Genomic DNA, 25677 nt, shown 5'->3' with positions numbered 1-25677 from the left:
GCTTTCCCAGTTTTATAGGTTCCACGTAACCAATGGTTAAGGTGCTTGCACCGTGTCCCAGGAACTGTGATAGGCAGTAGACAGGACACCGTCTGTCTTTGACCTAAACCGGGGTTTTCCTATGAGTTCTGTTTCACATCTGGGTTTCCCAACTTGGACCACAGTCATATGCTCAAGTGACGTGTGCTGTGTGAAGGACGTGGGGAAGGTGCCAGCAGGTGTGAGTTGTGGTTCTGTCTGGTTCTTTTCTCTGCTTCTATCCAGTGATGTCATGTCAGGCCCTTGATTTACTTGCAAAATGAGGATCTTACTCACCCTTCTGGCTATTTCCTTGGGATTAGACGTTTCTTTTCTTCTTTTTAAAAATGTTTATTTATTTTTGAGAGACAGAGAGAGAGAGAGAGAGGAGAGAATGAGCACGAGCTGGGGAGGAGCAGAGAGAGAGGGAGACACAGAATCTGAAGCAGACTCCAGGCTCCCAGCTATCAGCACAGAGCCCGACGCAGAGCTTGAACCCACGAACTATAGCATCTTACGACCTGAGCTGAAGTCGGAAGCTTAACTGGCTGAACCACCCAGTTAAAAACCCACAGAGATTTTGATAAAATAATGAATGTAAAAATATCAAGTGTCATTTGGATAGGAAATTTTTGTTTTGTATGGTGTCGCTAGCTGATGTGTACGATTGAAGCTTTTCCTCCTCTTATCCTTTGCTTTCTTTCCCTTCCTGCCTTCCTACTTTTTGTGAAAGATTTTTAGAAGCCACGGACTAACATTGTTAGAACAAATTATGTTTGTGCCAACTATTGAATTGCTTCTAAGTATAATACTTTGGGAGTAATACTGTGAAAACATACGTATGCAAACAAGATGACTTTCAACAGATAGGAAAAAATCTGCCTTTCCCTTTCATAGTTGTGGAGGGGCAAAACAGTTATTACTTTAGAGTGATTTTTTGCTTTTGCAGTTGAAAGTTAATATCGGGTAATTTTATGCTACTGAGACTTTTTTTATTTTTTTATTTTTTTAAATTTTTTTAAAATGTTTTTTATTTATTTCTAGGAGAGAGAGAGAGACAGCGTGAGCAGGGGATGGTCAGAGAGAGAGGGAGTCACAGACTGAAACAGACTCCAGGCTCTGAGCTGGCAGTCAGCACAGAGCCCGATGCGGGGCACGAACCCACGAACCGCGAGATCATGACCTAAGCGAAAGTCGGACGCTTAACCGACTAAGCCACCCAGGCGCCCCTGAGATGGTTTTTTAAAAATGAATTTATTACAAATTTCATCTTGCTGTAACTGGCTTGAACCATTTTTCATGAAGAAGATTTTTACATCTAAAAAAAAGGATGCATGCAGATTTCAGTACTTATCATACATAACAGGATCATTTCGAGAGAGGTAGCCTTTTCGGGTTTAAGGGCATTACAGTGGATCCATGTGGACCTGGGCTCCAGCCTGGCTCTGCGGTCAGTGGGTGATGGTTTAACCTATCGATTTACTGTGAGGTGTGTGTCACTAGATAAAATTGAAGGCCACCTCCACTCTTATAGGCCCGATTAGACAGTGGCTCAGAGTGAGGGGCCTGGGGGGTCATGAGAGGACCCACCTTATAGATGTTGTGGAAATGAAATGACTTTGTGCACGAAGCTTCCAGGACCTTGCTTGCTGTACTGTAAACAGCAAATGCTGCCATTACAGTTATTTTTAATGTAACAACTCATCCTTCATAACATCCCACCTGTAAAAAGGATCCAAAGTCAAGACTGGATTTCTGAAGTTTTGTTGCTTTAAAGTCACTTGAAATGAATGAGGTTTAAAAAAACTTTCATTGATTTCTTGTTTGGACATAATTTACAATTTGAAAGGTGCAGAAGGGGAAAAAAAAGTGTTTCTCCACACCTGTTCTCCAGCCACCCAGCCCCTCCCCAGAAAACAGACAGTGCGCTCAGTAGCTAAAGACTTTTAGATTTTAAAAATCTAAAACTGGCAACACTGAAAATAGCAATGGAGGAGAGGCAGGGGAATGGGGAGGCAGAAAAGGAGGAGGAGGGGATTCAGCACTTGGAACCCTCGGTCCCTGGTCCCTGTAGCGACCATGAGACACCCCTCTCTGAGGACCCCAAGATGTGTCTTGCAGCTCGGGGTCCACTGGGGTCTCTTCAGCCTTCTCTGCCTTGCAGCCATGTTTTGTGGCTTCCTGGCCCGTGTCCCAATGCAGATACTGACGAGTTGACCTTGCTCCGGTCTGGGGTGAGGCCAGGTCAGATGAACCTTCTGTTGTCTTCTGAATGCAGACCATGTTTTGGAAGGACTCTGGGAGGTTCAGGAAGAGTCCCGAAGTTGAGCTCCTTGGCTTCTCTGAAGACTGGGATCCTAAAGTTAATCCTCCCCCGAAGAGCAGCTGTGAGGTTGTGGCTGTGGTCTGTGTTCAATCTTTTGATGCCATTGGCGAATTGTGTTTGGTCAGGGAGCTCTGCAGCCTTTAGAAGTAACTTCAAATGGTGAATCCGACAGTTGGGGAGAATGTTGGGGACTTTTTCTGACTCTACACTGTTGGTTTTCCCCTTCTAGTTTCATTTGAAATCTATGATGATGAATATTTACAATTTCCATCATTATTTTAAGTATCTTTGTTTCTTTGTATTGACCTCGCCCTAGTTTCAGTCCTTTGTTCTGGTAACTACTTGGGGTTCAGGAGTGATTCACTTTTGTCCCCCATTCTCCTGCCCACCAGGAATGTTTGTTCCCTTTTTATCCAGCCAAATTCAGTTTTTCTTTGGAAGCCTAATGTAAAGTCCCTTTTCTTCCTGGATCACACAAATTACTTCCCTTCCCACACCTATAGTACGTATACAAAGAAAATGAAGCTTAAGGATGGGCTCCAAACATTGGGTAATTGGGTTGGAGATTCAAGTGTATTTTCCCATTAAAAATAATAATTAGGCTCCCACAAAGAGTATTTAAAAATGATTATGTGGGACTTTGTGAGTTTTTTTTAAAGTTTATTTATTTTTGAGAGAGAAAGAGCAGGGGAAGGGTAGAGAGAGAGGGAGAGAGAGAATCCTAGGCATGCTCTGCACTGTCAGCGTGTAGCCCCATGGGGTTTGAACCCACTAACCGTGAGATCATGACCTGAGCTGTGAAACCAAGAGTCAGACACTCAACCAAATGAGGCATTCAGGTGCCCCATTTGTTTTTATAGAACATTTTACTCTCTGTTTTTTTTTTTTTTTGTAATGTTTTATTTATTTTTGAGAGAGAGAGAGAGCATGAGCAGGTGAAGGGCAAACAGAGGGAGACAGAGGATCCAAAGCAGGCTCTGCTGACAGCAGTGAGCCTGATGTGGGGCTTGAACTCACGAACTGTGAGATCATGACTTGAACCAAAGTCAGACGCTCAACCAACTGAGCCACCCAGGCGCCCCGGTTGGTGAACTTTTAATATAAAGGTTTAAAGAATCATAAAGTGGGCACCTGTAGACTAACCACTTAGATCCAATACTTTGCTGTATCCACCACTCATCCTATCTACCCAGCTATCCATCTGTCTACCTACTTCCTTGCTGGACCATTTGAAGTCAAGATGCACACATTGTTACATTTCTCCCTAAATACCTTTATCATTCATCTTGTGGGATTTAGGACTTCCTTCTCCATAACTACACTAGCATCATTGTACCTAGGAAAATAAACAATGCGTCTCTAATCCTGCCTTAACCCAGTTCCCTCAGTTGTCTTCAAAATATACTTTATAGCTGTTTTGAAATCTTTATTATTGATTAAAATTCTGAGCCAAGCTCCAGTCAAGGGTTACTTATTGTATTTGGTTATATTAGTTTCTAACTAAAGCAAACATTTGGCCAAGGACTGGGAAAGGGAAGAAACTTTCTTGGCCACAGGCAATACTTTGAAATCTTTGGCTACTCATCCCTCCCTGTTTCCCTCTCCCACAGATCTGGGGTGCTGCTGCCCTGAGCTCTCCATTTTGGCATTTTCCAGGGTACAGCTGATCTCACACAAGTATTAGCAGAAACCTCAGGGACAGCTGCGTTTTTCAAGAGACGTCTTAGCCAAAGGCTTCTGTAAATCAGGGATGAATAGCTGGGCATTGCTGATTTACGCACGATTTCCTGGGGAAGGTGTCTAGGTCTCTGTCAGTTCCCAAAGTGGTCTTCACTGTCTGGAGTCAGAGTTCTGTGCTCCAGTGTCATGGAGCATTTCAAGGACTTTGACAAAGTAATGGTAACTGAGTGACTGGGTGCACTGTCATGGGTGGGTGGACTCTGGGCAGCTGGATCCTATCTGGATGTCCCCTCCCTGCCTGGTCACAGTTTCAGAGTGGGGGAGGGGAGAGCTGTAGCAGCTGTTTACCTGGGAATTGTATAGAAGTTGGCAGTAGCCTGAAGTTTCACTGCAGAGTTTAGCACTTATTTATATACTGACTTCCATTGACTTTCGGTTTCCCTGTAAGCTCCTCTGTTCTGCCCTTTCATTTTAAGCTTTTTAAAGTGTGTCTGCATGGGTGCTCTATCTCAATAACTGGCACATCAGGGATGGTCTTAAAAGCTCTGTGACTTTGGTTATCTCTGTAGCCAAAGATAGAAATAATTTGGGGATGATTTAGTTTTGTAGAATTTGTTTTGCATTTGCCCCTTTCATTAGTGTATGTAATTGATTTAAACTGTGTTTCGACAATTAACTTAATAAAAAAGGTTGTTTTGCAGACACTAGTAGATCAATCTTGCTAAAGTGGTATTGAGAAGTGGTGTGTGGACTGGTTATGAGCACCTGCCTGGTTTTCATGCAGGCTCTTAACCAGTTCTTAACTGCGTGACTTCGGGCAAGTGACATACAGTCCCTGAACCTGTGATTCCCCTTCTCTAGAAGGATAGTACCCACCTCTTAGTACGTCAACCTTTGAAACCCTTGGGGCCCAAGGCTGAAACTCTGCATATGTAATCCATCCCTTCAGAAGTCTAACTAAGGGGCTCCTGCCTGGGTGGCTCAGTTGGTTAAACGTCCAACTCTTGATTTCAGCTCAGGTCATGGTTTCGAGGTTTTGTGAGTTCGAGCCCCATGTTGGGCTCTGGGCTGGCAGCATGGAACCTGCTTGGGATTGTCTCTCCCTCTCTCTCTGCCCCTTGCCCACTCATGCTATCTCTATCTCTCTCAAAATAAATAAATACACTTAAAAATCTAATCAAATACATTAATGTTTATGCAGCAAACTCACCGGAATAGAGGTCATAAATAGCCTCATATTAGATTGAACAAGTGTGGCCACCAATGCCCTTCTCAGATTTGGTTTTGCTGTGAAATGAATTATAAACTTTTTTGTTCTCAGGGCTTTTTGGATTTTGCCTGATTCACACAGCAGGGTCAGCTTGTGTTTTTTATCTCCAGTCATGCTTTGTGGATGGGGCTGGAGAAGGTTGGGAAGGTGGAGAACCATGGAGAACCATTGGCTCCAGCTCATAATTTTTCAGCAGAGCAGACTGAGGTCCACGGAGGGAAAGCGACTTGTTCAGATCATGGAGGTAGCCAGTGGCAGAGCTGAATGAAGAAAAACCCTTTTAGGGAAATGTACGTCTATTGATCTTAGTAATCTAGACCAAAAATAGACTGCTCTTGGGCACTGTGATTTGAATCTTCACTAAAAACAAAATGGGGTGTGTGTGTTTAAAAGTGATTTTCCAACCAGGCTATCTACATACCGGCTGGTGCCTTTTCCATCACCGAGCTGTTAGGTCACTCTGCTGGAAAACCCTAGATTCTGAGAATACGTACCCTTTCTTGTTAAAGGGGATGGATAGCTATCAGAACCATCAAAATGTCCCTTGGTGGAGCAAAGCTGCTTGGGAGAGGTCACAAGGGCCTCCTTATCTGTAGTCTCTGGTTATTAGCTTTGTCTTCCCCATTATTTAGCAGCCTCGAGCTATGCCCACTGGGTTTGAGGAATGCCATTTCCATGCGATTCCTCCTCAGCTCCTCTGACCGCTGAGGTCGGCTGGGAATACAAGTATTATTTGGAAACAAGCTAAAAAGCTGCTTTTGATTTTGGGGGTGGACTTGGAGCCATTCCTCAGACCTCATCCTCGGTTCCTTGCCATCTGTAGGCTTTTTTTTTTTTTTTATCACATCTTCTTTTGTGACCTTCTTAATGGGATGTTGGCAATTCACAATACATAGTGTGTCCTCAAAATGCAGTGAATAAACCAAACCTGGACAGGCTGTGGAAAAAAACCCAAAGGATTTTTTTGATAAACACTGGCTTTCGTTAAACATTTTTTACTTGAGACTTTGCGGAAGGGAATCACATTCATCATTGGGAGCCAATTGTCTTGCTATGTGCAGGACAAACTTGACATGAGGCCATGGGCTAAATTTTAAGGAGTCTGAGTGGACCTGGACTGTGGCCTGGGTCAGATTTTGGAGTGAGGAAAGAAGTAAGAGATGGGAACGAAAAGCAGTTTCGTATTTGTTCATTAGTGCCGGGCATTTTCAAACCTTTCTTACTTCCTGCTGTGATAATTGGAAACCACAGTTTTGAAGTCTGGGTAGACTTTAAGTTGTGAAATATGAGAACAAACCAGCATTTAGCATTTTAACAGAGATATAGCTAAATGATAAAATATTGTTGAAAGAGAACTAATTACATATACCTTAAACACGTACTTGTAGGTGGATGGTGCCCAGTTACATATAGGCGCAGGTTTACGTATGCAGAGACCCAGGCTTTCAGAAGGTAAGAGGAAACAATATAAAGGCAGGCAGGATCCAGACTCACTGGTTTGCACTGAGGCACTGCCACCAAGTACAGTGTGACCTTGGGAAGGTTGCTGTACCTTTCTGTGCCTCCTTTCTCCAACTGTCATTTGGGGTTAGACCTCTAACTATGCCCTAGGTTTATTGTGGAAGATTTGATGCTTAGCTTAGTGCTGGCTCATAAATGCTCCATAAGTGTGGTAGTTATTGTTATTAGTGGTAACAGAGAAGCCAACTACTCTGGGCCACACTTCCATGTCTTCTAGAATACCATCTCCCCCCAAGCAGTTCCTTCCTTACCAAGGCTCTGTATGCTTTCAGTTCCGACTCTGATCACTGGTCCCTTGTTATGTTGGGTTTTCCAGCTTTTGTGGACCTCTCCACAGGGGTGAGCCCAGCTGGAGGGTTGGGGTGCCCCTCTCGGCTGTGCCCTGAATGTCTGTGCACAGCCCTCTCCTGTTCCTCTCCTGTTCCCTCAATCTCTCTGCCAGGCCTCACTATCTCCGCAGGTTGCTCTTCTGACCTGCTGCCCCCAAGATCTCAACAGATGTCATCTCTTCCTTTTTATTGTGAGAGAAAATGGAGGATATCGTGCACCTTGTTCCGTCAGCTTCCTTCAGCCCACTATTGAGGTCTCTAACTCACAGACCTCCCTGATTCAGGAAGAAGGGTTTTTTTTGTTTTTTGTTTTTTTTTTTCCCCCTATTCCAGTGTTTAATCTGTCTTCCCATGGAAATTTCCTCAATGCCATCACCTCTTATTCCCTCTCAGTCTCTCCTTTTTGCTCCTTCTGTATATAAAGGCATTGGTTTCAGCCACTTAAAAGCAAAACAAAACTTCAAATAGAAATTTCTTCCTCTTCCTCTGAAAGTGAACTACCCTACCCTTTTTGTGTTTCTATTGGGTTTCTAGAAGCAGTAAACTGAGCTCAGTCTCTGTTCTTCAACCTAGGGAATCTAGTCTTACCTTCTAGTCTACTGAAAAACTGTGCTGTCTAAAGCCACGAAGATCTATTTTCCTTCCAATTTAATTTAATTTAATTTAATTTAATTTAATTTAATTTATTTTTTCATTGTATGTATGCATTTATTTATTTTGGGATTTTGAAGTTTACTTCAAGAAACTACAGAAAAACAGGAAGTAAAATACAAGGAGAGAGTTTAAAAAATTCCAAGCATCTTCTTAAATTAGAAACTAATGGTTTCCCATGAGTCCTTAGAAACTTCTATGTTGCCTGACTTGTCTGAGTTCTTCTCAATTCTTTTTCTAAAGAGTCTTCTCAGGTTGTTTGTTTCTTGCTTCTTTTTTTAGATTGTGTTAAGAACATTTAACATGAGATCAGGCCTCTTAACAAAATTTTAAGGGCATGATACAGTATTGTTATCAGCAGTCACAATGCTGAGCGGAGGGACAGAAACATTATACCCATTGAATAGCAGCTACCCATTTTCTCCTCACCCTGCTCCTGGCAGCCACCATTCTACTCTCCGTTTCTATAAACCTGACTATTTTAGATGGCTCCTAAAGCAGAATTACGCAGTATTTGTCCTTCTGTGACTGGCTTTTTTCACTTAGTGTAATGTCCTCTTGATCCATTTATACTGTTGCCTATGGTAGGATTTCCTTCTTTTTTAAGGCCGAATGGGATTTGACTGTATATGCACACCATCTTTTCTTTCTTCAGCCATCAGTGAAGGTTGTTCAGTGAAGCAGCCATCAATTTAGGTTGTTTCTGTATCTTGGCTATTGTAAATAATACTTGCAGGGAACATGGGAGGCAGATATCTCTTTAAGATCCTGATTTCAGTCCTTTTGGATAAATAGGATAAGTTGGACTGCTGGATCATATGATAGTTCTATTTTTAACTTTTTGAGGAACCTCTGTAATTGTTTTACACAGTGGCTGCACCATTTTCCATTTCCTTCCTATTTTAGTTGCTCTCTCTCACAGCATCTGACCTAGCTGACTGCTCATTCCTTTTGGAAACTCTAGCCTCTGTCCTAGGGTAGAGCCCTGGCTTCTCTCCCTCAGTTTCCTTATGGAGTAGGTCCAGTTGCTCAATGGATATTTCCATCTGGTTGTCCCCACGTTCAAAACTGAACTCGTGATAGCGTCCTCATCATGCCAAGTATATTAATTTGCTTGGGCTGCTGTCACAAAGTACCACAAATTGGGTGGCTTAAAAAAAAGAAGTCTATTATCTCACAGTTCTGGAGGCTAGAATTCCAAGATCAAGATTGGCAGGGTTGCTTCCTTCTGAGGCTGTGAAGAGGAAATCTATTTCTTGCCTCTCTCCTAGCTTCTGGCGGTTTGCTGGAAGTCTTTGGCCTTTGGAAGCATCACCCCATCTCTGCCTATATTTTCTGTGGTGTTTTCCCTTTGCACCTGTCTGCCTCCACATTTCTCCTTTTATAAGGACAGCAGTCTTGTGGGATTGGAATTCACTCTAATGACCTCATTTTAATTTGATTACCTTTGTAAAGGCCCTGTATTTTAATAAGGTCCCGTTCAGAGGTACTTGGGGGTACTTCAACATGTGAATTGGGAGGGAGATAAAATTTAACACATAACTCCCAAGCAAGCTTCCTTTTTTTAAAAGTTATTTCCCATCTTGATGAATGGCATCAACGTCCACCATGTTATCAGGCAGAAACTTGGACATCATCCTTATCAAGTCACTTGCCCTTATATGAACTTGGGATTCAGAACTTGTAGAGCTTGGAGGCAAAATTTTGAAAGAGGAAACTTCATGACAGCCAACAGTTTTCCAGAGGGGTCTGCGAGTCCCAAATGGCTGACTACCTCTGCTTTGTATTTTTTTTTAAGGTGTCTACCTCCTTGGTACGAAAGTAATACATACATATGAATTTCAGAAAATTACAGTTAAGTATAAAAATAACATTTGGGGGCACCTGGGTGGCTCAGTCAGTTGGGTGTCTGACTTCATCTCAGGTCATAATCTCATGCTCTGTAGGTTTGAGCCCTGCATAGGCTCTGGGCTGACAGCCTCGAGCCTGCTTCAGATTCTGTGTCTGCTCCTCCCCTGTTCATGCTCTGTCTCTCTCTCTTTCTAAAATAAAATAAGAACATTAAAAAATTTTTAAAAAGTTAAATAAAATTTAAAATTATTCTATTGTTCAGTTACCTGGAATCACTTAATATTTTGGTCATTGCTTTGTACATTTTATGCCTTCATGCATTTTTTTTACAAAAACTAGTTGGACCAAACTGTATGTAAGATGTTGAATCAAGCTTTTTATATTCAACATTGTATCTTAAGTGTTATTTCATGTCTTCATGAAATCTTTATAGTTTTAAATGATGCATATTATTCCATCAAATGAGTAGATAATGATCGACTTTGATATATTTTTACTATTCCATTGTCAAATTCAGATTGTTGCCATTTTTTTGTCTTATGAATAATGCAGCAACCACCTTTGCTATGAATTTGGATTCAAATAAACAATTTGTTTATAATTCAGATATGTTTCAGCTGAAAGAGAAAGAGATGAAAGAGAAAGATGGTCAATGTCTCTAAACAAGTTTTTTAGTGTAAATTGCAGGAAAGGTAAATTAACCTATGTTAATGTTTTAAGGCATTTTTAAAGTTATTTTTATTGAATTGCTATGGTAGGTCACAGTGGATTCTCAAGTTAACTGCTTTTTAGCGGTTCTTTGTAGTCTTTAACAGGGCTGTCCAATAGAACAGCCTCTTTATTTTTTTTTTAATGTTTATTTATTATTTACTTTTGAGAGAGAGAACACAAGCAGTAGAGGGACACAGAGAGAGAGAGAGACGGAGCCTGAAGCAGGCTCCAGGCTCTGAGCTGTCAGCACAGAGCACGACAAGGGGCTCAAACTGACAAACTGTGAGATCATGACCTGAGCCGAAGTCAGACGCTTAACTGACAGAGCCATCCAGGGGCCCTGAAAATGTTTCTTATCTGATCTGTCCAATATGGTAGTAATTAGCTCATGTGACTACTGAACTCAACCGAGGAACTCGATTTTTAATTTTATCTAACTTTTATTGACTTAAATTTAAAATGTTAATTTTTGAGAATGAGAGAGAGAGCGCGCACACACATGTGAGTGAGGAAAGGTCAAAGCGAGACGGGGAGAGAGAATCCCAAGCAGGCTCCATGCTGTCAAGTGCAGTGCTCAATGCGGGGCTCCATCTCACAAACCGTGGATCATGACCTCAGTGGAAATCAAGAGTCAGACGCTTAGCTGACTGAGCCACCCAGGCGTCCCTTAATTAATTTAAATTTAAGTAGCTACTTGTGGCTAGTGGCTAGTGGCTAGCATATTGGGTAGTACAGTTCTATCAAGGTGGTGACTAAACATTTTTACAATGCGTACCTCTTCCTAAACACTCTTCTAAGTGCTTTACATATTTAATATACTTAATCCTTACGATGACTCTATGTGGTAGTCTTCTAGTTACTATTTGGTGTATAACAAATTACCTCGAAGCTTCATGGCTCAAAACAACATTAGTCACTTGTTTTGGTTAGGAATCTACAACTTGTCAGGATTCAGAAACAGCTCATATTTGTTCCGTGCATCGTTAGCTGGGGCTCTAGGGTCTACTTCTAAGGTGCTCAGTTACATAGTTGGCAAGTTAATGATTGTTATTGGATTCTTTCCTCGGGGAAGCTTGGGCTTCCACATAGTATGGTGATTAGCATAGTGCTCCAAGAAAAAGCAAGCAAGTGCCCCAAGAAAAAGCAAGCAAGTGCCCCAAGAGATCAGAAGTGGAAGCTGTCGGTTTGTTAGGGTCTGGGGCTTGGAAACTGACAAAGTGTCACTCTGACATATTCTATTGGTCAGACAAAGCTCAGAGTATATTTGGGAGGAGATACAGACTATCAAAGAATTTGGGGCCATGTTTTAAAGTCATCATAGAAAGATACAATCATTTTGATTTTGTTTCATAACAAGGCAACTGAACACAGAGCAATGAAATAACTTGCCCAAGGTGACATGCCTAATAGGCGGTCAAGCTGTCATTTATGTCAGGCGTTCTGACCCTGTAACCCCAGTGCTATATTGCTTCTCTCTGTAATTCATGTTTCACTAATTTAGATTAATATCTTCTTCAGTTTTTCCATGGTACAGTAATTACAAGATTAAGTGACAGATCCTTGTTTGTAAATCACAGACTCTAAGTATGTAGTACTTGCAAGGGTTTGCTACATGTCAAATTAATGATGAAGACACATTCTCAACCACCTAAATCAAGAGGAGCTGTTGGCGCCAATGCTGAGCCCCTCTGCTTTCATCCCTATTCCTACTGCCCCCCAAAGAGAGTTGGTGATCACCTCCAGATTGAAACAGACCATGATTCTGAGTAAGACTCTCTCGGTCTTAGCATGTTGCCTGCTTCACCTATTCCTGTTACATGACATATGTGTTATTAAAAAGGAATTAATAGGGATGTCTGGGTGGCTTAGTTGGTTAAACGTCTGACTCTTGATTTCCGCTCAGGTCATGATCTCACAGTTCGTGAGTTTGAGCCTCATGTTGGGCTCTGTGCTGACAGCATGGAGCCTGCTTGGGATTCTGTGTCCTTCTCTTTCTACCTCTCCTCTGCTTTCTCTCGCTCTCTCAAAATAAATAAATAAACTTTAAAAAAGGAATTATTAAATAAGACTTATTATTGTAAAAGGAGTTAAAGAAATGTTTCTGGTTTTTACTGAAAGGCTGGTAGTTAAATCCTAATTTAGAGGGTATATTTGCACATGTTCAGGAAAGTGTGTGTGTGTGTGTGTGTGTGCACTCACGCGTGTACTTCCATTTATTTGTTCATTCCTTTATTATATTGATTCCTGGAAAATAAAACAAAAAAAAAATATATAGACTATCCCCAATTCTAGAGATTGCCTGATAAAATAATGAATGTAGCCTTTTACAAACCTAGGAAACCAGCAATTTCCTTTCATGTTCAAAGGTGATGGATATTTCCATGTGATAGGTTGATAGCCCTCTGTATGGCCTCTGGTTTACAAATTTGGCTTCTTTTGCTGTAGTGATGAAATGTGGTTATTTCACAGGTATTTACCCCATGCAATCATTGCCACACAGATTCTTTTTTATCAAAATACTCTTTGAGAGTGCTTATAATTAAGTATATTTAGTTTTCCAATTTCTGGATTTCTTTCTGTTTTTTAAAAAAATTTTTTAAGGCAGAGGAAGAGAGAGAGAAGCCCAAGCAGGCCCTACACTGTAAGTGCAGAGCCTGATACAAGACTCAAACCACGAGATCATGACCTGAGCTGAAATCAGGAGTTGGATGCTTAACCAACTGAGCCACCCAGGCGCCCTCCTATTTCTCAGTTTCTTACACAGCATTGTGAATCTCCCTGATGCAGAGAACATCATTTTAGCACTTCAGAATCTGAGTATTCCAAATTATGACACTTCATTTCAATCAAATGTCACGTTTCTCTTTACTTCTCATCCTACGTGACCCCCTCCTTCATTTCATAGTTCTCTTCTCATTTTTATTCCATGAGCTGGTTCTTTGCTGGTTTTCTACAGAATCGGCTCTTTCTCTGTCATCTTCATTGGCCATGTCTCAGGACTGCACCAAGCTCTCTGCCTCTCACTCTCCCTCATAGAGGAGACTCAGATCCCCATGTGCAGGGTGCTCCTGGGAGCCTACGCGTGGCATCCCTGCAGGCCTGGATGTATGGCACCTCTGGTAATAGGTCCATGCAATATTTTGACATGTCTGCAAGCAGATTTCTCCTTTTCTCCAAAAGATGCCTCCTTCCCAGCCGCTCTATTTTTGTTGTCATAAAGCAGGTCCCCACGGTTATTTTTTTCTCCTGTTTCCCCATGTATATGCCTTCCACAGCATTTCTGTTAGTCTGTGATCTGCCCATGTGTTTTGATCAGGGATTCTTTCTGATGCTCCTCTACATGCTCTAAGATGTTATTGGCCAAATTGTGTTTTCACTCTACCCAGTTCCCAGCCTTATGCTTTTCATGTAATGGGCTTACAATAAATTTTAATTTGGATACATGAACGAACAAATGCACATGCTGCCATTTTCATGTTTGTATCCCTGGGCCAAAATCTTGATGCCATCCTGGAGTTTTCTCTTTTTCATATTCTAGGTCTGTCACCTTACTGAACCCTTCTAAAACATAAGCTCTGTGAGGACAAGGATCTTTGTTTTACTCAGTGATACAGCATAAGAGCCTAGAATGATGTCTGCCATGTAGTTGAGCATTTTCTATGTTGTCAAAATCGTTCTAAATGGTTTACATGTATAATTTATTTCACCTTCATAACACCTAGAAGGGCAGGAGGCTTCTATTAGTATGCCCATTTCACGAGAAACTGAGGCATGGAGATGCTAAATTATTGCCCAATGTCATACAGCTGCTAGGTGGTGGAGCCAGGAATTGAATCCAAGGCTCCTGGGTCCATGCCCTTCACCGCTAAGCCCCCTGCTATAATGCCACCGACCGATAACGTGTTTGCTTTGTGCTTGCCACTTCACCAGAACTCTGTACGTGCTTTCTGCACTTATGGGTACTGCTGCAGAGGCTGGATTGGGAGGTTTTAAAAGAAATTACCCAGGACGGGACCTAGTTTATGAGTAGCAGGGACAGGAAGGGTACTCAGACTTTGAGCTAAAGTCTGGCCCTCAGCCTGCCTTCTGTACTGCCAGACCCGCCAGTCTCCGCGTGGCCCACGGTTTGGGAAGCAGACTGGGATTTAATGTGAACATTCCCCGGTGTCGTAAGGTTTTCCTTGCCTCCGACAGATGTCTGATGCGGCCATGTGTGTTTGTTTCTGTAGACAATGGCGGCAGCCGCACATTGCACTCCAAAACACAGACGACGCCGTCGCCCACTGACAATACTGGGAATGGACACCCAGAATATATCGCATATGCGCTTGTCCCTGTGTTCTTCATCATGGGTCTCTTTGGTGTCCTCATCTGCCACTTGCTGAAGAAGAAAGGCTATCGTTGTACAACAGAAGCCGAGCAAGACATGGAAGAGGAAAAGGCTGAAAAGATAGGTAAATACCTGCGTTCCCTTTATGGAGATGTGGATGGGGCAATTTTTTTTAAAAAAAATTTAGTTTTAAGTACTCTCTACACATAGTGTGGGGCTCGAACTCACAATGAGATCAGGAGTCGCATGCTGTATTGACTGAGCCAGCCCATTGCCCCAAGTGGGGGTCAGTTTTTAAATAAGAAACCAGTCATATATATTTTCCATCTCTATGAGGCAAAGTGACCCATCTTCACAGTAGGTGGTATGGTGGGTCTGTGTAGATTTCGTAGTAAGCCCACCTGGAGCTTGAAACCTGCCTTTTTCCTTTATTAAACACCCACCTGCTCATTCCTTGTGGCCTTGGGCAAGGTACACATGCTCCAGATCTCTACTATGTATAATTTAAGTAGAATTTAATCTTAGTTAATTTCATGCCAATTTAATTTAATTTAAATGAAACAGTGATCTCCATTTTGTAGGATTATTGTGGAATTTAGAGGGATGATGCATTTGGTGTTTGGCGCGCAAGGCCCCTCAGTAAATATTAATCCTTACTATTATTATTAAAAGAGATTCTAATAAGGATAATGCAAAATGTAAATAGCTTTCACCACCTTTATGGTATTACTTTTGCTGGGGGGGGTTCTAACTTAAATTTGTGTGATTGGAATTTATATTTATTAAGTAAATAACTGTGTCAACAGTGCAGTAAAAGTGGCAAGAAATGGAGCCTTCGATTAACACGAGGATGTCTTACCGTGTTCTCTTAACAAGGAGTGTTAGACAGTGTTCAGAAAAACCCTAGAGAATGAGATCTTGTTTCTCTGTAGCTGTTCTTTTCAGCCATTCTTTAGGGACGTTTCCAGATCTGGACTTGGGGAGTAGTAGCTAACCTTCCTTATCCCTTTCAGCTCCTCAAAGGTCAGCTTTTGCAGAAGGGGACATTTGGAGTAGGTCACCTTTCAAGAGAGTCCAAAGGGCAGAGTGGGGGAGAGCTTCCTCATTCTTGCCAGCCTGCTGGCCTGTTGGTTTTTCCCACCCCCACTGACCTTTGAGGCAGAGAGAGAACCCGGTTGCAGATGAGTCATGCGCAGCTTATGAGCAAACCGTAGCTGAGTGTTTGTCAACAGAAAGCAAGCCTCCTCCTCCCCCCTCACAGACACTCTGTTGAGGCTGGCTTAGCAGGTCAGCATTTGCACTGTCCACCCAGACGTGCACTTTCACAGAGGAGGAAGCCGACTGTGGATGGCAAAGACACTTCCCCGGGTACACGCGTAGGACACTGCACACCTTGATTTGTTCTCTGTAAACTAAGATGGCATATTTCAACCCTCCTTTTTTCTTCCTCCCTGAAATTACACAGTTTCAGAGTGGAGGTTTGATTTTTCTCCAGAGACTATCACATATACAGAGTCTCATAAAGTAAACTGTTTGTTGGCAGATAACCACGGCTGAAATTGAGGTCATTTGCAAATGTATTTAAAAGAAAGGAGAGACTGACAAACATGGACAAATAATTGCCCAATTTATAAAGGAAATTCATACTCTAAATTTATGTAGTATATCTGCAGTTAAAGTAAAATCCAAGGAGGAGCACCTGGGTGGCTCAGTTGGTTAAGTGTCAGACTCTTAATATCGGCTCAGGTTGTGATCTGCAGTTGTGAGATTGAGCCCCACGTCAGACTCTGCGCTGAGCCTGGAGCCTGCTTCGGATTCTGTGTCTCCCCCTCTCTCTGTCCCTCCCTGAGTGGCTTGCACATAATTTCTCTTTCTCAAAATAAATAAATAAACTTAAAAAAAAATCCTAGGAGAATTTTTTATTTTAATTAACTGTCTTTTCCCCATTTCCCCTAAGGGTTTAAGGAAATGATGAGAGAGAAATATAGTAGTAATGACTGATATGGATACATGAAAGTGAGTGGGTGTTTGGACTTGAGAAGAGGTTGATGGATAATTCCGGTACTTGTTCTACTTGTTATATATGCCAGGGAAGTCACTATGGGTGGTGTTATCAGGCAGTTTGGGGCTGAAGGAAGAAAGCCTAGACCCTTAGTAACCTGGCAAGAGCTTTCTGGGGACTGTTCAGTGAGGTCTCATGGACTCCACAGAGGTGACCAGTGGTAACCCATTCTCCCCTCCCCCTTCTCTTTCAGAATTGAATGACAGTGTAAATGAAAATAGTGACACCGTTGGGCAGATTGTTCACTACATCATGAAAAATGAAGGTATGGATGTTTTAGGTGTTCCAGAACAATTCAATATTCATATGTTTTATTGAAAATTTGCTTCCAAGAGTCAGAATTTATATGAACTCTCCTGTCAGTATTTCTGGTCATGGGCAGTATCTTTTACCTAAGCTTATTAACCCATTAAGCTTCCAGATTATCTGACCATGAGAATTTCACAAAGTATGTTTTCAGTCAATGGATGTGAGCATTGCATCAAGCCAGCCAGCTCTGGAGGCTCACCTTCAAATGCTGGCCTCACTTTGATTTGAGGAAAGTCACATTACCGCATGGGATCTCCGTTTACTCCTCTTTTTAAAAGGAGGATAATAGGGGCGCCTGGGTGGCTTAGTCGGTTAAGTGTCCGACTTTCACTTGGGTCATGATCTCGCTGTTCGTGGGTTCGAGCCCCACGTCGGGCTCTGTGCTGACTGCCAGCTCAGAGCCTGGAGCCTGTTTCAGTCTGTGACTCCCTCTCTCTCTGACCCTCCCCTGCTCACGCTGTCTCTCTCTCTCTCCTAGAAATAAATAAAACATTAAAAAAAAAAACTGGGGCGCCTGGGTGGCTTAGTCGGTTAAGTGTCCGACTTTCTCTTTGGTCATGATCTCGCTGTTCGTGGGTTCTAGCCCCTCGTCGGGCTCTGTGCTGACTGCCAGCTCAGAGCCTGGAGCCTGTTTCAGTCTGTGACTCCCTCTCTCTCTGACCCTCCCCTGCTCACGCTGTCTCTCTCTCTCTCTCCTAGACATAAATAAAACATTAAAAAAAAAAAAATTAAAAAAAAAATAAAAGGAGGATAATAAATAATATGTACCCGGTAGCGTTGCTGTGACACCCTGCATGCAAAATGCTTATTAGAATGGTAGGCGCTCAAGTGTTGTCTGTTCCTTCTTTTTTGTATATATTTTTTTAAATTGTGGTAAAATACACAAGACAGAAAAGGTTACTGTTAAACATACAGTTTGGTGGCATTAAGTATATTCACAATGACGTAAGCCGTCACTACTGCCTTGTTCCAGAATGTTTTCATCATCCCAAACTGAAACTCCGTACCTGCTGAGCAATCACTGTCCACTCTCCACCGCCCTCCCCCAGCTCCCCTTTGGCAATCACTGTGCTTCTGACTCTATGGATTTGCCTCTTCTGGGATCTATTCTTAAGTGTTCCGATTTTTAAAGAGTTTAACCTTTGTGGACATAAGCAATTTTTTTTGCCTCAGAAATGTGCTCTTAACTCCTATCTTTTGAAATGGAGGATGAATTGAATGCTGATTAGGTAAGTTAGGGTTCTCATTCTGAACACTGGTTATTATTTCTGAAGGATACCATTACAGGGGTGCATAGGGTGAGGCTCTCAGTAACTTTTAGGGCATGTGGAACTCCGTAGCCACATCTCCAATAGCTGCAGATCGCCATACTTTGGATTCTCTCTAGAATCGAAAAGAAAACCTTTCCTTTGGGCTCTGTCTTGGCTCCAGTTACAGCCAGCTGCTACGGGGTGCACTGAGCCATTCGTCCAAAAGGTAAAATATCTGTACTGCTGAGTAGGTACCTGCTGCTCTGCCTCCTGCCCTTCCCTGGGGGGGCCCACCCCAACAGCCTCCCTGTCAGGGCGAGCTCCTGCCGGCCCCGGGGGTTGGCCAGTCTTTTGACTTAGAGAAACAGCAGTGTCAACTGGTTCAGCACCATTTTTATGATTCTTTACAGTGTGCTTTTCATATGTAATCTCATTTAATCCTCACAATATCCCTCTAAAGCTCGTATTTTTTTTTTTTTATGTTTGTTTATTTGAGAAGAGAGAGAAGAACATGAGTGGGGAGGCGCTGAGAGAGAAAGAAAGAATCCTAAGCAGACCCTGGACTGTTAGTGCAGAGCCCAGCATGGGGCTGGATCCTATTACCATGAGATCATGACCTCAGCCAAAATTAAGAGTTGGATGCTTAACTGGCTGAGACATCAGCCACCTCTAAAATTGGTAGTGTTATACCCATTTTACGGGGGCAGAAATGAAAGCTTCAGGTCGTTAGTGCACATGGTTAGTGAACAGCCCAGCCCTACTGCTTCTCTTTCAACTACACAACATTACCTCTCCTCTCTTATGATTTGTGGCTTTCAGTTTCTAGAGGATGTGAAAGCAGATAGCCAATCTTATTAGGACGGTGTTTAAAATAAGAACAAAAATGACCAGAACACTTGGATTTTGATCTCTGCCTTCCAAAGACCTTCCTTCAGGAAATGATACTTGGTGATGCTGTTCTTGAATACTCAATGGTGCACATTTCTCTTACATAAGAAATGATTTTCAATTCACACGAGAAATCCACAAATGTGTTCTTGGCATGGATGCTTCAGCCATACGGAGGTTCACACAGTGAGGCACAGAGTGCCTTTTGCATTGGAAACTGCCTCCCATGGCTTTGGGGATCTTGGGGGCCTTTGGGATTGGGGCTAAGCGCTGGGGCAGCTGCTAAATTCGTGAGTGTGGATGTGGTGAGACTGACTGTTGAATCAGGAATAAATAAACTGTGAAAACTTTGCAGGGGCTGAAGTTCTTACATACAACTTCCTAGTATGCACTGAGTGTTTGCCATATGCCAGGCCTGTTCAAAGGGCTTTCTAGGGACTGACGAGCTTACGATTCAGATTCTTCATTCCCATTTTACAGTGGAGACACTGAGAGGCCCACCATGCCTAGTTGGCTTGCCAACATCAGGCAGCTGGCCAGTGGCAGAACTGAGATTTGTACTGTAGCATCTGAACCCAGAGTCTGTACTTAACCACTTGCTGTTACTGCCTCTTTTCTGGTAGCAGGAAGGAGGGGTGGGAGGTGTGTTCCTTTCAAAGAGGGAAAGTGTACAGCTGGGATGGGTTATAAACCTCCTTAAGCATTAAGTCACTAAATTCTCAAACCTACCTTATGGAGGCCGGCCCTTGTCCCATCCAATTTTGCAGATGAAACAGGCCGTGAGCTCACACAACAGCGCACATCTGAGCTTCGGGACCAGGCCACACTTGTGGGCAGATAGATCTGTCCTTTTCTTTTTTAATGATATCCTTTTCCTTTTGGGAGGAAGCCTTTTTGTGTCCTCTGCGTTGATCGCCGGTAGGTTCATGAAAGTAACACCTAAGGTATGTTTTCCTTCTCTCTCCTCTGCTCCCTGGTTTTTTCCCCCCTCCCCCTGTCCATGCATTCATCTGTCTCCTGGTGACTTCTCCAGTGACCTGTGAGGATGAGTGGTGGCTCTGATCCTGTGTGTGGCCCTTGGGTCTCCTCGGCCACCAGGAAACATCTGACCTCAGTGGATGTCCCTTTTCTAGACGTGGCCCTCTCAGGCTTCCTTCCAGCCTGTGTCCAGACTACAGCTAGGGAATTCGATTCATACTTGGGTCTCTTCCCAGTGTATATCCTAGCTTCTTTGGTTTGCTTTGAGACTTCAATCCTCTACAGGACAAATGCATTTTTAATCTTTTGTCTATGTCTTTCACAGTCTCTGGACTTAGTATCAATTTAGATCTTCCTGTCAATGTTAATTTAACTTTCCATTTCTTTAATTGTAAGCATACCATACATAACTTTTCCTTTAAAACTGGAAAAAACAAAAAGTAATACAATTGAGTACAGCCCATCCATTACCATTTGCCATGTTTATCTAGGTTTTCTTTGCCTGTATTTACATATTTTAAAACATTTGCAATCCTGATTTATGAATAGTCTTCTGCTTTGCATTTTTAATTTGGCTAATGGGGTAATATTTCACCGGTGCTCATGGTGACATTCTTGTTTATGGTTTAAACATTTCGTGTCTCGAATGTTGCATATCAGGGTAGATTAGATAAATCTCTTGAGGGATACATTTATCAGCTGACCTGCGTACTGATTACTGCCCTGCTAATGGACTAAGCATAAAGCGACCCTTAATTTATCTTTCTAAATAGATTGAAGAGTGTGTGGGTGATCATTGGGGTTTTCTCGGGTTCTGTGGGAGTTTGGGAAATACTTACACATTTATAGCTCAGCTTCTCTTCCAGGCCCTTAAACTGTCGGATCTGGTAACAATGAAGAGTAGTGTGATTATTCTCCAGGTGCTGGTTATTCACACTAGGCAGAGAGATCCTTTTGTGAAATTCTTACCTTGGGGCTCCATTGATATTAAGGCAAGAAGGATTCCATTACAAATTATCATTGCTGAATAGGTCTCCGAAATTTGCTATAATGATTATGCAAATGCCCTGTGAAGCATTAAACTATTCATAATTTGGGTAGGGACTTGGACATTGAAGAACGAGAAGGGTAACATGGGGTAAAAAGCACCCACCCTGGAGTCGGATGGACAAGGGTTTGTGTCCAGCTCTGTCACGCTAGCTGTGTGACTCTGGCCAGTCAGTTATGATCTTTAGGGCCTCAGCCTCTGTATCTGTAAAATGGGCATGATGATTCTATTTTGGAGTTGTCAAGAGAGCCAAACATGATAAGGTCTCTAAAGCTTCTGGTCAGTGGCTGGCACATGGCAGCCACTCGGATTCGGGCGGTAGCAATAGTGCTGCCCTGGGGGATTTGCCTTGATTGCCAGGGAATGTTTGCAGAAAAGACTGGTTGGGGAGGAAGCTGGTCCTTCCTCCTGCCTGAATTTCACTGCTTTATACATATGGTCAGGCAGAAACGCAGGACAGAAGAGAGGAAGCATTTCATGAAATTAGTACCCTCTAGAACATGTCTCCTGTTCCTGACAGGTGTTCCTTGCCCTGTAACTGACCCCTCCCATTCTCTGGAAACCCATGAAGGGAAGTAGAGTTGACAGAATGTTGAGAAGAGCAGAGGAGCTATCTTTTATGGCTTATTGGAGTTATGAGTAACACTCAAGGAGGGGATATATATTCAAAAGGACTTAATCAGATGATTGCTCTGTCATAGTTATTTTACAACCAAATTTAAGCACGTGTTTAAGTCGTCATGGTGAGGTTATGTTAGAAAGTTTTCTCATCCCAGGAAACCACGTGGCCTCACCTACTGAACCTCCTCGGACAGGGAGGGTGTGGGTGATGTTTACACAGAAACTTGAGTCTACTCTTAAAGAATTCCCTCATAGCAAACAATGGGGCCATTTATTAATTTTTCTAAGAGATAAGGGCGAGGTACAGGAACACATAAATACAGCAAAAAGTACAAAGTTTATAAAAGAATAGTTTTAGGAATGATTTTAATATATTTCAATAGTCTTCCTTGATCATTTTCTGACTCCATGTTTCTTTTATTTTTTTTTTTAACTTTTTAATGTTTTTTATTTATTTCTGAGGGAGAGAGACAGCATGAGCAGGGGAGGGTCAGAGAGAGAGGGAGACACAGAATCTGAAACAGGCTCCAGGCTCTGAGCTAGCTTTCAGCACAGAGCCCTTCACGGTGCTCGAACCCACGAACCGTGAGATCGTGACCTGAGCCGAAGTTGGACGCTTAACTGACTGAGCCACCCAGATGCCCCCTGACTCCGTGTTTCTAAGGAAGTTCATCTTTAAAGGTGTTTCATTTTCTCTGGCAACTATTTAAACTTTTGTTTTTAACAAGCCCATCCTTATAAGTGAGTGCTGTTAGTGCTGTCTTTATTTTCATTCCTTTGTTGTTGTTACTGGTTTCCCTCTTTAATGTTTATAGTCTCGAAGTTTAGTAAGTGATAGCAGAGAATAAGTGTCAACTGGCGAATTATTGTGTATATTCCCTAAACCCCTTGTCACCACAAAAATTAATTTTGTGCATCCTTATTATTAGTCAAAGGGAAAATGAGTGACATCACTAGGTTGTATGGGAGTTTGTCTTACAGAAGGTAACATGTCTTCTGTTGTGCGGAAGAGGATCCTGCCAATCCATTCCAGGACATTTTCAGTAATGACAAGAGTCTTATTTAGGTTAAAACGTGCACTAGGGAATGCATTTGGACATCCTCACAGATAGTCATGAAGGGTAAAGAGGATATTTCTTTTAGAAAAGATGGCCTGCTGTGTTAAGGGTTGCACCTGGGTAGCTCAGTCAGTTAAGTGTCCAACTCTCTGTTTTGTCTCAAGTCATGATCTCACGGTTCAGGAGTTCAAGCTCCAAATTTAGCTGTGTGCTGATGGTGCAGAGCCTGCTTTGGATTCTTACTCTCTCCTTCTTTCTCTGCCCCTCCCCTATTATGCTCTCTCTCTCTCTCTCAAAATAAAAAATAAACTTAAAAAAAAAAGAGAAAGAAAGATGGCATGTTGTATTAATATTTCTTTTTTAAAAATCTGTGCATTTACAAGGGTTGTAAAGGGTGAAAATGGATCATGGGGGCAAAAAGCCCTTATTATTTTATATATAAAACACAGATTTGTGCCTACTATGTAAACAGATACACATTTTTAAGATTAGAATTTCATGAAAGGGTGATTAGAAAAAAGATGTTGCAAAAGGCTCCTGGGTGAGCCAATAAGTATTTCAGTTAAAAAACTTAAATTTAAGATTTTTTTAAGTTTATTTGAGAGAAGTTGGGGAGGGGCAGAGAGAAAGGGTGAGAGAGAATCCGAGAGAATCCCAGGCAAGCTTCATGCTCAGTGTGGAGCCCTAAGTGGGGCTCGATCTCCCAAACAGTGAGATCATGACCTGAGCCGAAATCAAGAGTCGGGTGCTTAACTGGGCCACCCAGGTGCCCAGATAAATTTAATTTTTAAAACGTTGAGAAACACCATATAAATCCTTCACTGTTAATACTTAAAATCAGCAGTGTTGCATTTTCTTTCCCTAGGGATGTCATTTGAAATGTTAAAAGTTAAATGTTGGTGTTGGCTCACATGGTAAATAGTGATTTTCTATTTCATCTCTGGGGAATTTGTGGTTCCTCATGAGAATAGCACTTTAAAAATCAATGAAAAGGTTAGGAGTCAGTAATAACATTTAGCCTTGCCAATTAAATATCCAAAAGAAACTTGAACGTTCAGTCTTTCATCCTTGAGAGTTTAACTGCTCTGTGAGAGGCCGAAAGATGTGTGTTTGTAGGGGCGGTGGGGGTGGGGGTAGAGTGGGGACCCAAAAAGCTTAGATACAGTTTGTTTTTGTTGATCACCTATACCCTCCACCTAAAAATTTGGATTTTTTAAAAAAATTAATATTAGAAGTCCAATTTAATTCAGTCTATAGTAGGTAAATTAAATTTGTGACCACCTCTTGTAAATTTAAAGTATCTGGCCAGAATTAAAGTCTTATATGGTCCTGAAGCTGAGCTAAGCCAAATGGCCCACCTGGAAAATTATCTCACATCCCTGATTATATGTGGGATAGACCCGATAATATATGCGGATCCAGAGGTGAAGGCTTATATGATTTGGGCATGTGCAAGTTGTGAGAGTACAGATTTTTTTTTTTATTGGTTTATTATTTTTTTAATTTATTTTTTTAAATTCAAGTTAGTTACTTAGAATACAGGTCTCTTAAGACATGCATGTCACTGCCTATTTAGCAAAGGGAGTTGAACGCAGTGGACTAGCAGCATGTAAATTTCCCTGTGTTTTGGGAGCAGGTGAAGAAATTTATGTTTCTGTGTGATACTGGAATGATGGGTAAGAAGCACAGCTCTCTTGTGATCTGCTTTACTTTGTGTAGACTGTCTGACACTCATAGTAAATTCCAGAATGGTGAGCTATCTGCAGATGGTGCCATTTTGAGGGGTTGCCTTGGGAAAAACCCTCCCTTTGCCAGGACCCCAGGGCCCTGTGCACTGAAGGAACTCGGATGTTTTCCCAACAGCTTTTCTTTTCTTTCTTATTTTCCTTCCAACAGCTTTTCTGATGTAATAATTCTATGATTACTCATGTGATTCATCCCATTTTAATTCTTTACTTTCTTTTTTTTTTTTCCCTTAGCAAACGTTGATGTTTTAAAGGCAATGGTAGCAGATAACAGCGTGGGTGACCCTGAAAGGTGAGAGCTTCTCCCCGCTACCCCCCGCTCCTGCTTTAGGGACTTTTTTTTTTTTTTTCCACTTATCTATTAGAGCAGGTTTCCCAGCTTTACACTTTTGACATTTTGGTCAGATAATAGTCTGCTGTGAGGAACCATCCTGGGACATTTATCAGTGTTTCTGGGCTCTGCTCACTAGATTCTGGTGTCTTATTCCCCTCCTCCTCCTCCGTGTGACAACCCAGAATGTCCCCACACCGCATCAGCGTCCACTGGGGAGAACTCGGCTCTGGTTGAGACCTGCAGTGTTGGAGATATGGTGAAGAAGTTAACAGCCTTGGAACTGGGCACTTGGGTTGAGTCTTACCTCTACCCTTATTGACCACCTCTTTGTGGGCAAGTTAACCAATCATGCTGAGCTCAAGTTCCATCATTTATAAACGGAGATGGCCATTGTACCCACTTTTTTGGGTTATTATAAGGAAGACAAGGGGCCTGGGGCATTGAGGGACCTCCATGATTAATGATGATTAAGCAAAAATCAGGCTGGTTTGGTGGCGGAGCATTATAGTCCTTATTAATTACAGATAACTATATGTCTATCTAATTTTTTATTTCTTCAGCTAGGAGCATTTATTGAATGACTACTCAGAGCTGGGCACAGTGCTGGTGCTGGGCATTCACAGATTGATGGCATGGACACTTGGTCTAGTGGGGAATGGAGGTGTGGGTGTGAGGCCTTAAGATGGGGATGCTCATG

At 42.2% G+C, this 25677-nt stretch overlaps 1 protein-coding gene across 1 annotated transcript in view; it reads left to right on the top strand.

Moving 5' to 3' along the window:
• RELL1 (RELT like 1) overlaps positions 1–25677 on the top strand; it is a 70402-nt gene that overhangs the window by 18738 nt on the left and 25987 nt on the right. The window contains exons 2-4 of the mRNA XM_039227050.1: positions 14587–14811; positions 16943–17014; positions 24881–24938. Coding sequence (XP_039082981.1) covers positions 14587–14811; positions 16943–17014; positions 24881–24938 — 355 coding nt within the window. The remainder of the gene's footprint in view (positions 1–14586; positions 14812–16942; positions 17015–24880; positions 24939–25677) is intronic.

Source organism: Hyaena hyaena, unplaced genomic scaffold (genome assembly GCF_003009895.1).
Source record: "Hyaena hyaena isolate Hyena2069 unplaced genomic scaffold, ASM300989v1 scaffold_24, whole genome shotgun sequence".
In the NCBI taxonomy this organism is placed as follows: Eukaryota; Metazoa; Chordata; class Mammalia; order Carnivora; family Hyaenidae; genus Hyaena; species Hyaena hyaena.
Note: the sequence above shows the minus strand (reverse complement) of the source record. Positions and strands in the feature narration are given on the sequence as shown.